Raw genomic sequence first — 13,496 nt, 5'->3', positions numbered from 1 at the left:
CTTTTCTGAATGACTAGTCAGTGGTTTTTAGGCTAGAACCGTCTGTCTTTCCTAATAGAGTGATTAAGGGATCAAAGGATTCACCTAGAGACAAATGTACTGAGTACCAGAGGCATAGAACCTAGTCACTAGAAGAAGGAAATAAAAATCCTTTTACCTTTGTTTGGGACATAAGCTCATCTCCCAGAAGCTTCCTATGCTGGATATTTTCTATTTGCCCTTCCAGACCACTCTCAGCTTTTCTCTACCCCTGTTGCCTGACAAAAGATAGATATTACAGCCAAGTGTGGTCATGGGACAGACATGCACAAGGAAAATGGCACAGTAGAACATACTTGTCATATGGGTCATATCACTGTAAACATCACTATCACTTTCATTCTGTCCTCAGTGTGCTTATACGAAACTCAGTTTTATGGAGTGAGAATTTTACATTTTGTTTAGTCATTCACCAGTTAATAGACATTGCAACTCTGTTGTTTAGTGGGTACAGATTTAAGACTGCTGTCTTCTTGGACTTTCCTGGCGGTCCAATGGTTAAGAATCTGCCTGCCAACGCTGGGGACGTAGATTTGATCCGTGGCCTGGGAAGATTCTGCCTGCCGTAGGGTAACTAAGCCTGTACTGAGCCCACATTCTACAGCCTGTGAGCCACAACTACTGAAGCCTGTGAGCCTCGAGTCTGTGCTCCACACAAGAGAAGCCACCACCACGAGAAGCCTGTGCGCTGTAACCAGAGAGTAGTCCCCGCTTGCTGCAACTAGAGAAAGTCCATGAGTAGCAATGAAGCCAAAAATAAATAAGTATTAAAAAAAAAAAAAGACTGCTGTCTTCTTGTTGGATTGACTCTTTTTTTTTCTTTTGGAAATTAAAAAAAAATTATAGTTGATATACAGTGTTGTGTTAGATTCAGGTGTATAGCAAAGTGAATCAGATATATAGGTTATTGCAAGATATTGAACATAGTTCCCTAGCTATACAGTAGTGGGATTGCTGAATCATATGGTCACTATTTTTAGTTTTTTAAAGAACCTCCATACTGTTCTCTATAGTGGCTGCACCAATTTCCATTCCCACAAAAGTGTAGGAGGGTTCCTTTTTCTCCACAACCTCTCAGGCATTTATTACTTGTAGATTTTTTGATGATGGCCATTCTGACTGGTGTGAGGTGATACCTCACCGCAGTCATTCGTATTTGCATTTCTCTAATAATTAGCATTATTGAGCATCTTTTCCTGTGCTTGTTTGTCATCTATATGCCTTCTTGTCTGTTTAGGTCTTCTGCCCATTTTTCATTTTATTTTTTTATATAGAACTGTTTGATATTGAGCAGTTTGTATATTTTGGACATTAAGCCCTTGTCAGTCACATAATTTCCAGTTTCTCCCATTTTGTAGATTGTCTTTTCATTTTGTTTATGGTTTCCTAGTTTGATTAGGTCTCCCTTGTTTGTTTTTGCCCTCATTTCTTTTGCTTTGGGAGACTGACCTAAGAAAACATGGCTGCAGTTTACTGCAGAGAATGTTTTGCCTATGTTCTCTTCTAGGAGTTTTATGTTGCCATGCTTCATATTTGAAGTCTTTAAGCTATTTTGAGTTTATTTTTATATATGGTGTGACAGAGTGTTCTAACTTCATTGGTTTACACTTGGCTGTCCAGCTTTTCAGAAACCACTTGCTGAAGACACAGTCTTTGCTCCATTGTGTATTCTTGCTTCCTTTGTTAAAGATCAATTGCCTGCAGGTGCATGGGCTTATTTCTGAGCTCTCTATTCTGTTCCATTAATCCATATGTCTGTTTTTGTGCCAGTTCCATGCTTTTTTTTTTTGTCTACACCACGTGGCATGTAGGATCTTCCCATGCCCCCTGCAGTGGGAGCGTGGAGTCTTAACCACTGGACCACCAGGAAGCCCCAATGCTGTTTTGATTCCTGTAGTTTTGTAATATTGTCTGACGTCTCAGGTGGTGGTGGGGTGATTATGCCTCCAGTTTTGTTCTTTTTCCTCAGGATTGCTTTGACAATCCTAGGCCTTTGGATTCCCTATAAATTTTAGGATTATTTATTCTAGTTCTGTGACTCTTTTATCACTGTGTGTGTGTGCTCAATTGCTCAGTCATGTCTGACTTGTTCAGCCCCATGGACTGTAGCCCACCAGGCTCCTCTATCCATGTAATCTTCCAGGCCACTGGAAAGAGGGAGTGCCACTTTCTACTCCAGGGGATCTTCCCAACCTAGCAATCAAATCTGCATCTCTAGCATCTCCTGCATTGGCAGGTGGATTCTTTACCACTAGTGCCACCTAGGAAGCCATATTTTATTAGGTGTACTGTTCTGATTGTTATCATGGGATATCTTTTCCCATCCTTTTACTTTCAACCTACTTTTATTGTGTTTGAAGTTGGTTTCTTGTAGATAGAATATAGTTGGATCATCCCTCCATTTCCACCAATCTCTTTATTTATTGCCACATTGAGTGGCTTGGGGGATCCTACTTCCCTGAGCAGGGATCAAACTTGACCTCTTAGCAGTGGAAGCACAGAGTCTTAACCACTGGACTGCTAGGGAATTCTCTCTTTCAATTGGTTAATTAAAAGTGTTTACATTTAATATAATTATTGGTATGTCAGCCTATCAGGTGTTTTTGGGGTTTTTTTGCTTTCTGTTTGTTCCCTCAGGTTTTCATTTCTCTGTTTTCTTTTACCTTTGGGTTACTTGACTATTTTCTTAAAATTCCATTTTGATTTATCTATAGTGTTTCTGAGTGTGTCTCTTTACACAGATTTTTTAAAGTGGTTGTTTTAAGTGTTACTTTATACATACATACATCTTTATCACAGTATCAGTTCAGTTCATTTCAGTCACTTAGTCATGTCCGACTCTTTGCGACCCCATGAATCGCAGCACACCAGGCTTCCCTGTCCATCACCAACTCCCGGAGTTCACCCAGACTCACGTCCATCGAGTCAGTGATGCCATCCAGCCATCTCATCCTCTGTCGTCCCCTTCTCCTCCTGCCCCCAACCCCTCCCAGCATCAGAGTCTTTTCCAATGAGTCAACTCTTCGCATGAGGTGGCCAAAGTACTAGAGTTTCAGCTTTAGCATCATTCCTTCCAAAGACATCCCAGGGCTGATCTCCTTCAGAATGGACTGATTGGATCTCCTTGCAGTCCAAGGGACTCTCACTGTTGTCAATATTTTATCATTTTGAATGAAATTTAAGAACCTTAATTTTCTTAAGTCCTTTTGTCCTCCCATTTATAATGTAATTATCCTAAGTAGTTCCTCTATATACACTAACAACCATATCAGACAATGTTATAATTTTTCTTTCAATTGTCAAATATAATTTAGAAGATTTTGTAGAAAATCTATTATATTTATCTATATTTTAATTCTTTCTATTTTTTCTCCCTTCTGGATATTCCAAGAGCCTTTATAATTTCCTTTTTGTTTCAAGAACTCCCTTTAGTCATTCTGATAAAGTAGGTCTGTTGGTGACAAACTCTCTTAGCTTTCCTTCAACTGAGAATATCTTGATTTCTGCATCATTCCTTAAGGATATTTTTACTGGATAGAGCTCTACATTGGCAGTTCTTTTCTTTCAACATTTGAAAAATGTGACACTTCCTCTGGCCTTCATGGTTTCTAATGAAAAAAAATCTATTACTTGAATTGTTTCTCCCTTATAGGTAAGGTGTCAGTGTCCTGCTCTCAAGAATTTTTCTTTGTCTTTAAGATTTTAATTATGATGTGTCTTAGAATGGATTTCTGTAGCCTCTTGAATCTTTAGATTTATAACTTTTGCCAAATTTGGGAAATTTTCAGTGATTATTTCTTTAAATATTTTTCTAGTCCCACCCTCCTTTCTCTTTCCTCTTGGACTGTGATGATATATTAGCTTTTTGTTATAGTCTCACAGATCCCTGAGGCTTTGTAAATTTTTTTTAAGTCTCTTTTCTCTCTGTTACTCAGATTGGGTAATTTCTATTCTATTTTCAAGATCCTTTGACTTCTTCATTTTGCTGCTGAGCCTGTCTATAGTAGATTTTCTGTTTTTAAAATTTGAGTATTGCATTTTTCAGTTCTAAAATTTCTATCTGGTTTTTCTTTATATTTCTATTTCTTTGGTGAGACTTTATATTTTTCCATTTAAACATGTTCATAACTGCTTGTTGGAAGATTTTTATGATGGCTGCTTTGAAATCCTTTTCAGATAATTCTAACATCTTTGTTATCTCAATGTTTGTTGTCTCATTTAAGTTTGGATTTTCCTGTTTCTTGATAATTATGGGAATTTTAAAAAAAAATTGTATTCTGGACATTTTGGGTATTATGCTGTAAGAACGAATCCTGTTAAATCTTCTGTTTTAGCAGGACTTTTTTTGTCACTGCACCAGTGAAGGAAGTGGTTTCCACATAATTATTGCCAGGTTGGGGTATAATTGGGGTGTATTTGGTCTCTAATTATATCCCAGAAGGGAGAGTGTCCTGTTATCTCTGGGTGGGGGTGGAAGTTCAGGTTCCTCATATGCCCCCCAATGACACTCTGGGAATAGAGAAGCTTCATTACCATTACGCATTTCACTAGGAAGAAGTGAAAGTGGCTTTCCCACAAGAAGAAGTGGCTTCCCACTAGGCTTTCACTGACACCAGGCTGCCTTAGAGGCAAAAAGATGCCTCATTATCACTCCCCACATGGCCTCCACTCTGCAGCCTCCAATACCACCTCAATAGGGAGGGGGTGAAATAGTTACCCTGTTAAAGTTGAATGGGTTGAGGGGAGTCCAGGCTACCATATGGCTTCATGGACACTATGTGGGAGGAGGTCTTATTCACACTAGGTAGGAATCAAAGTCCTGGCTTTCCACTGGGTCTTTTCTGACTATCCCAACAGCAAGGCTGTCTCAGGAAGGAAGGGGATTTACTAGAACCTCTGAAGTCTTTTGGGTGGGTGGGGGAGGCAAGAATACTGGAATGGGTTGCCATTCCCTTCTCCAGGAGATCTTCCCGCTGGATCATGGAAAAAGGAAGAGAGTTCCAGAAAAACATCTATTTCTGCTTTATTGACTATGCCAAAGCCTTTGACTGTGTGGATCACAATAAACTGTGGAAAATTCTGAAAGAGATGGGAATAACAGACCACCTGACCTGCCTCTTGAGAAACCTATATGCAGGTCAGGAAGTAACAGTTAGAACAACAGACTGGTTCCAAATAGGAAAAGGAGTACGGCAAGGCTGTATATTGTCACCCTGTTTATTTAACTTCTATGCAGAGTACATCATGAGAAACGCTGGGCTGGAAGAAGCACAAGCTGGAATCAAGATTGCCAGGAGAAATATCAATAACCTCAGATATGCAGATGATACCACCCTTATGGCAGAAAGTGAAGAGGAACTAAAAAGCCTCTTGATGAAAGTGAAAGTGGAGAGTGAAAAAGTTGGCTTACAGCTCAGCATTCAGAAAACTAAGATCATGGCATCTCGTCCCATCATTTCATGGGAAATAGATGGGGAAACAGTGGAAACAGTGTCAGACTTTATCTTTTGGGGCTCCAAAATCACTGCAGATGGTGACTGCAGCCATGAAATTAAAAGACGCTTACTCCTTGGAAGGAAAGTTATGACCAACCTAAATAGCATATTCAAAAGCAGAGACATTACTTTGCCAACCAAGGTCCATCTAGTCAAGGCTATGGTTTTTCCAGTGGTCATGTATGGATGTGAAAGTTGGACTGTGAAGAAAGCTGAGCACCGAAGAATTGATGCTTTTGAACTGTGGTGTTGGAGAAGACTCTTGAGAGTCCCTTGGATTGCAAGGAGATCCAACCAGTCCATTCTAAAGGAGATCAGTCCTGGGTGTTCTTTGGAAGGACTGATGCTAAAGCAGATACTCCAATACTTTGGCCACCTTATGTGAAGAGTTGACTCATTGGAAAAGACTCTGATGCTGGGAGGGATTGGGGGCAGGAGGAGAAGGGGACGACAGAGGATGAGATGGCTGGGTGGCATCACTGACTTGATGGGCATGAGTTTGGGTGAACTCCAGGAGTTGGTGATGGACAGGGAGGCCTGGCGTGCTGCAGTTCATGGGGTCGCAAAGAGTTGGACACAACTGAGCAACTGAACTGAACTGAACTGAAGTCTTTCCCATCCCTGAGACTCTGAACTTTGTAAAGGGGAGGAAGTAAAAAATTGGGTTTGTTTGAGGAGGAAAAGAGTTACCTATGTGTGAGGGAGCTTGGTAAAAGCATTGCCCTTAGCCCATCCTTTGCCTTCTGAAACTAGGGGAGTTTCACTTGAGTCCTGTGTAAAAAATATTTTCATGTTTTTGCACAGATGGGGCTTTCTGAGCAAAAAACTAGAACCTGGGTCAAAAGACAAGTTTTAGAAATTAAAGGGTGGTAGAGTAGCCAGAGACTTCTGAAGAAATTTAGAGATTTATTTCCTTGTGCTTACATTTCAAAGGGGGATGAAAGAGGTCAGCTGCTTACATTCCAAAGGACTGTAAATGCCAAGATTTCTCTCTCTCAGGACTGGAGGTGGGGGGCAAGACATGGCTTATCTACAGTCTCATATTAATAATTTTGCGGTTCTTTTCCTTCAGTACAAATCCCCTGTGTGTAGGATGATATGAGGCTCTCATTGTGTTGCCTGTGAGTTATGGGTATGGGGAGTGGGCATAGTTATTGCTTTAAGTAATAATAACTGATCTCTGTTCCAGAACTCTCACCTCTGCTTTCAGGATAAAATGAACAAGTATAGATATACTCACCACAAAAGGGAGGATGCACTCGTGCTGATTTTGTACAATGTATAAGCTGAAGAGAGGGATGCGGCTGGGGCCCATCAAGCTGCAGGCTAGAGAGAAAAAGTTCTGCAGAGCCTCACAGAGGTTGGAACAGACGTTAGCCCAGGATGGTAGAGCAATATGCACAATGAGAAGCCTTGGAGGTTGCTGGTACATCTGTGTGGGATTAGAGGGCCTTTTACTAGCCATTTGCCCATGATGCATGGCAGCTAGACCAGAGGTGGTACTGTAGCCGCCACTGAGATATTCTCTACACCTGTAAGGAAGAAAAGAGAAATCACTGGTTTTCATAAAACTGAAGGTTGAAACAATGAACACAGATCTAGGGAACTAAGTTCAGAAAGAAGTCAAACCAGGTGATGACTCAAGTTTCTCTGCTGCTGCTGCTAAGTCGCTTCAGTCGTGTCCAACTCTGTGCGACCCCAGAGGATTCTCCACTGAAACACTGGAGTGGGTTGCCATTTCCTTCTCCAATGCGTGAAAGTGAAAAGTGAAAGTGAAGTTGCTCAGTTGTGTCTGACTCCTAGCGACCCCATGGACTGCAGCCCACCAGGCTCCTCCATCCATGGGATTTGCCAGGCAAGAGTACTGAAGTGGGGTGCCATTGCCTTCTCCTCAAGTTTCTCTAGGCTATCCTAATCTTAACAGCTGCCAAGGTATCTAGATGTTTGCCTGTAATGTAAGGCTGAGGATGATTAGCAATGTTGAATGGGAACTAATCAAAAAAGTCAAACTACAGTCTCAAAGTAAGCTATCTGTCTTCATGAACTTTGTTTCTTTATTGGCATTGCACTGTAGTATAATTGTCTCCCTGACTGCCTCTCCCACTGTATTGTGAGCTTCCCAAGGATAGAGAAATTACCCACTCTATATATCAGAGCTTAGCAAAGTGTTTATTTTGTACATAGTAATTCTTAAAAATGAAAATATAACTACATTTTCACCCTCCAAGACTCACTCAAAACCCTTTATGACTTGATCTTCAGTCTTATTGGAGGCTATTCTTTACCTCAAGTTTTTCACTGAAATAAAACCAAGTATACCATCAACTTCAGTGCATTTGCTCATGCTGTTTTCTATACCTGCAACAGCCCTGCCTTTTTTCTTTACTGGCTACTTACACTTATCCCCAGGGCTCAGATTTGGAAAAGAGAACAAATGAAAACTTGGAACAAACATCAGCAATGAGGAGGGAACATCATTACAAATACTCAAGCATGGAAAAGGTTACAAAAGGATATAATGAACAACTTTATACCAGTAAGTTTAATAAAATGGACAAATTTCTAGAAAACCATATTTAACAAACACTAAATCAAAAAGAAATTTAAAAAACATAAATAGTCTATAACCAGTGAGAAAATGAGATTAGTAGTCAAATATGTTCCCGTGAAGCAAACTACAGGACCACATAATTCCACTGATGAGTTCCATATTACTCTCAAAGATCAAGAATTTCAAACAGATTCTTGCAGAGCACAGGAGAACACCACTGATTTTAGTAGGTTAGCATAACCTTTGATGCCCAAATCAGATAATTTTTTATAAGAAAAAAATTATAGGACAATCTCATCCATGAACTTAGATGTAAGAATCCTAAGCAAAATATAAGCAAATTGAAAAAATCAATATATAAAAGGAATAACACATCATAACCAAGCTGGGTTTACCTCAAGAACATAAGGTTGACATAACATTAGAAAAAGTCACTGTAATTCATCATATTAAAAGATTAAATATTATATGGTCATCTCAATAGATGCAAGAAAACAACATTCATACATGATAAAGAATCAACCTCAGTAAACTAGGAGTAGACAATAGGAATAATCTGATAAAATATTTATAAAACAAGCAAATACAGTTCTTAATGTTGATGCTGAAAGTTTTCCAAGACAAGGAGGCTGCTATCATCACTTCAACACAGTAGTGAAGGTAGCAATAAGGCAAGACAAATAAACTTGGCACATTAAAAAAAAAAGGCACTGCAATGGAAGAAATAAAACTGTCACTGTTTGCCAAGATGATATGATTAATTGTTCATACAGAAAATCTAAAAGAATATACAGATTTTATAATTTCATAATTTTCCCCAAAGGTCTCATCTTTTACTAAATTTTATTCTTAGAGATGGGGTTCCCAGGTGGCTTAGTGGTAGAGAATCCACCTGCCAAGAAAATCAACCCTGAATATTGACTGGAAGGACTGATGCTGAAACTGAAGCTCCAATACTTTGGCCACCTGATGTGAGGAGCTGACTCATTGAAAAAGACCCTGATGCTGAGGAAGATTGTGGGCAGGAGGAGACGGGGTTGATAGAAGATGAGATGGTTGGATGGCATCACCTACTTAATGGATTTGAGTTTGAGCAGGGCCTGGTGTGCTGCAGTCCATGCGGTCACAAAGAAGTGGACTAACTTAGCGACTGAACAACAAAGGAAGGAGTGTGGGTTTAATCCCTGGGTTGAAAAGCTCCCCTGGAGAAGGAAATGGCAACCCACTCCAATATTCTTGTCTGGGAAATCCCATGGACAGAGGAGCCTGGTGGGATACAGTCCACGGGGGTTGCGAAAGAGTCAGATGCACTCTTTCATGTGCTAGATCAAGTATGCTGGATTCCTGTTGTTCACTTGTGTCCAGCTCTTTGCAACCCCATGGACTGCAGTACGCCAGGCTTCCCTGTCCTCCACTATCTCTCAGAGTTTGCTCAAACCCATGTCCATTAAGTCCGTGATGCCATCCAACCATCTCATCCTGGGTCACCCCCTTCTCCTCCTGCCCTCAATCTTTCCCAGCATCAGGGTGTTTTCCAATGAGTCCGCTCTTCACATCAGGTTCTCAACAGTTATCTACTGCATACGCAGTATCAATCATGTATATATGTCAATCCCAATTTCCCAAATCATCACCCCACCCCACAGTCATTTTTAGACTATACAATTCCAATATTGTTCTTTAAATGAGGTAAAAGGCAGCTTTCTTCCTTGTATCATCAAACGCGATAATGCTTCTAATGCATCTGGGCGTGGTTCTAAGCAGCATCTGACTATTTGTGACCCTATATTCTCCACTTTTGACAAGAATGCCCACTTACTGATGTTCCTCTGTAAACAGGTTAAATCTGGGCCTTGAACCACCAAAAGCCATCACGTTACTCCCTTGCCAAAAAACCTTTCAATGGCCTCCACATACACTTGGAACAAAATCTGAAATCTCTACCCTGGCTCCGAAATTCTGCAGGCATCTTCCTCCCAACTCTCTATCTTCTTGCCATGCGACACCCCGCCGACCCCCTCCCCTGTTCCATCCTCCTTGCCCTTGCCGGCACCCTTCACCTCCCCAAGGCGGTTGGCCCCTTGCTCTGGATCCTGCCCTTTGATAGTCTCTTTTGAGTAGCCCCCTCCTTAACCCTACTCATCCGTTAGGTCTCAAACTTCAGGTCTTTATAGCTTAGGGCCCTTTAATAAGCCCCTATAAAAGCACCTGTAACTTCTATATTGGACACTTTATGTGTTATGAGTCAATGGTTCTCCCTCCCACTGGGCTGCATTAAAAATTTCATGATCCTAAGCACCTTTGCTTTCGTGAACCCCCATTTAAAAGATGGAGAAGGCAATGGCAACCCACTCCAGTACTCTTGCCTGGAAAATCCCAGGGACGGCGGAGCCTGGTGGGCTACCGTCTATGGGGTCGCACAGAGTCCGACACGACTGAAGCGACTTAGCAGCAGCGTTTAAAAGAAAAAAAATTTAAACATTTTCGTAGGCCCTCAAATTTCATTCCCCCACCCTTGTTAAGAAAAACCAAACCAAACCGAACCCCTTTTCTTTGACCCAGAGGTTTCACTGTTTCCTATTGATTTACAAGAAGTTAATATATTTTCCTGCCCCCCTCCCACTCAAAGTGTCTTGGGCTGTCAGCAGGGCACCTACGCGGCCTGGCGGCCTGGCCGCCTCGCCCCCAGGCGCGGGAGGGTCAGCAGAGGAGGAGACTCGGCTCCGTCCGCCCTGTCAGAACCGCGAGCGGCAGGCGGCTTCACACACGCGTCTGACCTGGGCCTCCGGGCGGCAGGCTTCCCTGGCAGCTGACCGGGTGCCTGTCGACACCCCGTGAGGGCAAGCCCGAGGTCAGCCCAAGCCTTTCCTGCGAAGTGCTGCCCGCAACCCGGCTCCCAGCTTTTGGTCCTCTACTCTGTTCCCACACCTGCAGAGAACCCCCACTTCGTGAAGGCAAAGACCGGGCTACCGGGCCCTTCCGGCCGTCGGCGTGCTCCACCGCTTCTGAGGGCGCCCCCCTCAGGCTGGGCGGCTCACTGCTGACGCCTCCTCAGGGTCCGCTTGAGGCTGCTCTTTGGGATGGCAGTCTTCAAGGCTGCACCAGGGTTAACAGCCTTTCTTTGACGCTTAGAGTTTCGGATTTGTGTTGAGAATATTATGCCAAACCCGACACTTCCTCAAGCTACTCCTACCCCATGAAACTCCAGCGGTATCCCAATCTTATTCCTGGGTTCACTCATTGACTCCGTCACTCTTTTTCTTCCAACTTTATTGCGATATGTGATTGACATCCAGTACTGTATACGTTTAAGGTGTACAGCATAATGATTTAACTTACATACATCACGAAAGGCTTACCACAATAAATTTACTGAATATCCATCATTTCACATAAATACACAATTAAAAATTAAAAAATTTTTTTTTCTTGTGATGAGACCTCTTAGGATTTACGCTGTTTAACAACTTCCATATATAACATGCTGCTGCTGCTGCTGCTAAGTCGCTTCAGTCGTGTCCGACTCTGTGCGACCCCAGAGACGACAGGCCACCAGGCTCTCCCGTCCCTGGGATTCTCCAGGCAAGAACACTGGAGTGGGTTGCCATTTCCTTCTCCAGCAGTGTTATTTACATTGTACATGATATCCCTAGTACTTACTTATAACTGGGATTTTGTACTTTTTGATTGCCTTCATCCACCCCAACCTGCCTTTGGCTCTGGTAACCACAAATCTGATCTCTTTACTATGAGGTGTTTTTTTTTTTTTTTTTTTTCTGTGTTTTTGAAGTATAATTGACCTTTAAAATTATGTTAGTTCCTGTTAGACAACATAGTGATTTGGTATTTCTATACAATTCAAACTGAACATCACAATGCATCGTTACTTTTGTCACTGTACAAAGATATTACATAGTTACTGACTATATTTCCACACTGTACATTTTTCATACCTGTAACTAATTTATTTTGCAACTAGAAGTTTGTACCTGTTACTCTCCCTCACCTATTTCATTCCATACTCCCCTCTCCCCGCCAACCCCCCACCCTCTGGTAACCCCCTGTTTGTTCTATCTATACTCTGTTTCTTTATGGTTGACTGTTCATTTGTTTTGTTTTTTATGTTCCACATATAAGTGAAGTCATAAAATATTGTAATTGTCTGACTCATTTCACTTAGCCTAACACTTTCTGGAGAAGGCAATGGCACCCCACTCCAGTACTCTTGCCTGGCAAATCCCATGGATGGAGGAGCCTGGTAGGCTGCAGTCCATGGGGTCGAGAAGAGTCGGACATGACTGAGTGACTTCCATTTCACTTTTCACTTTCATGCATTGGAGAAGGAAATGGCAACCCACCTCAGTGTTCTTGCTTGGAGAATCCCAGGGACAGGGGAGCCTGGTGGGTCGCATGGAGTTGGGCATGATTGAAGTGACTTAGCAGCAATGCTTTCTAGGTGCAACCATGTTGTTGCAAGTGGCAAGATTTCATTAATTTAATGGTTGAGCAGTATTCTGTTGTATGTATGTGCATGATTGTGTGTGTGTGTGCTAAACCGCTTCAGTTGTGTCTGACTCTGTGCGACCCAATGGACTGTAGCCCCCCAGGCTTCTATGTCCATGGGATTCTCCAGGCAAGAGTACTAGAGTGGGTGGCCATGCCCTCCTCCAGGGGAAATCTTCCTGACCCAGGGATCAAACCCAGGTCTCTTACATCTACTGCATTGGCAGGCAGGTTCTTTACCACTAGTGCCACCTGGGCAGCCCCATATATGTGCACATATATTTGTACATACATGTATATCACATCTGCTTTATCCATTCATCTATTGATGGGCTCTTGGGCTGCTTCCATATCTTGGCTATTGTAAATAATGCTGTAGTGAACATAGAGATGCATGTATCTTTTCTAATTAGTGTTTTCATTTTCTTCAGACAAATAGGCAGGAGTGGAATTCCTGAATCCTATGGTAGTTCTAGTTATAATTTGTCGAGGAATCTCCATGCTGGTTTCCATAGTGCCTGTACCAATTTAAATTCCCACCATCAGTGTATGAGGGTTCCCTTTTCTCCACACCCTTGCCAACACGTTATTTGTTGTCCTTTTGATAACAGCCATAGTGACAGATGTGAGGTGACATCTCATTGTGATTTCAATTTGCATTTCCCTGATATTAATAATCTTGACCATCTTTTCATGTCCCTGTTGCCCATCTGTATGTCTTCTGAATGAATAAAGTAGACTTATGAACATGCTCTTGGAACTGAACTTGTTCATATGTAGTGGACTTACTATAGTTCTTAGTGTATAGAAATGCAACTGATTTCTGTATATTAATTTTGTATCCTGAAACTTTACTGAAACATAAATGTGGGCTTATCATATATGGCCTTTATTATGTTGAGATTTGT

The 13,496-nt window shown here is 41.8% G+C and overlaps 1 protein-coding gene across 2 annotated transcripts in view; it reads right to left on the bottom strand.

The window, feature by feature from the left end:
* M1AP (meiosis 1 associated protein) overlaps positions 1–11,050 on the bottom strand; it is a 95,544-nt gene extending 84,494 nt beyond the window's left edge. For both annotated transcript variants that reach the window (XM_019969866.2, XM_070798399.1), the window contains exons 1-2: positions 10,863–11,050; positions 6,775–7,066 (exon numbers count right to left, since the gene is read on the bottom strand). In XM_019969866.2, coding sequence (XP_019825425.2) covers positions 6,775–7,014 — 240 coding nt within the window. In that variant the 5' untranslated portion in view covers positions 7,015–7,066; positions 10,863–11,050. The remainder of the gene's footprint in view (positions 1–6,774; positions 7,067–10,862) is intronic.
* Between the last annotated feature and the right edge of the window lie 2,446 nt (positions 11,051–13,496).

The sequence above is a fragment of the Bos indicus genome, chromosome 11, assembly GCF_029378745.1.
Source record: "Bos indicus isolate NIAB-ARS_2022 breed Sahiwal x Tharparkar chromosome 11, NIAB-ARS_B.indTharparkar_mat_pri_1.0, whole genome shotgun sequence".
Lineage (NCBI taxonomy): Eukaryota > Metazoa > Chordata > Mammalia > Artiodactyla > Bovidae > Bos > Bos indicus.
This window is presented reverse-complemented; position numbering and strand designations above follow the sequence as displayed.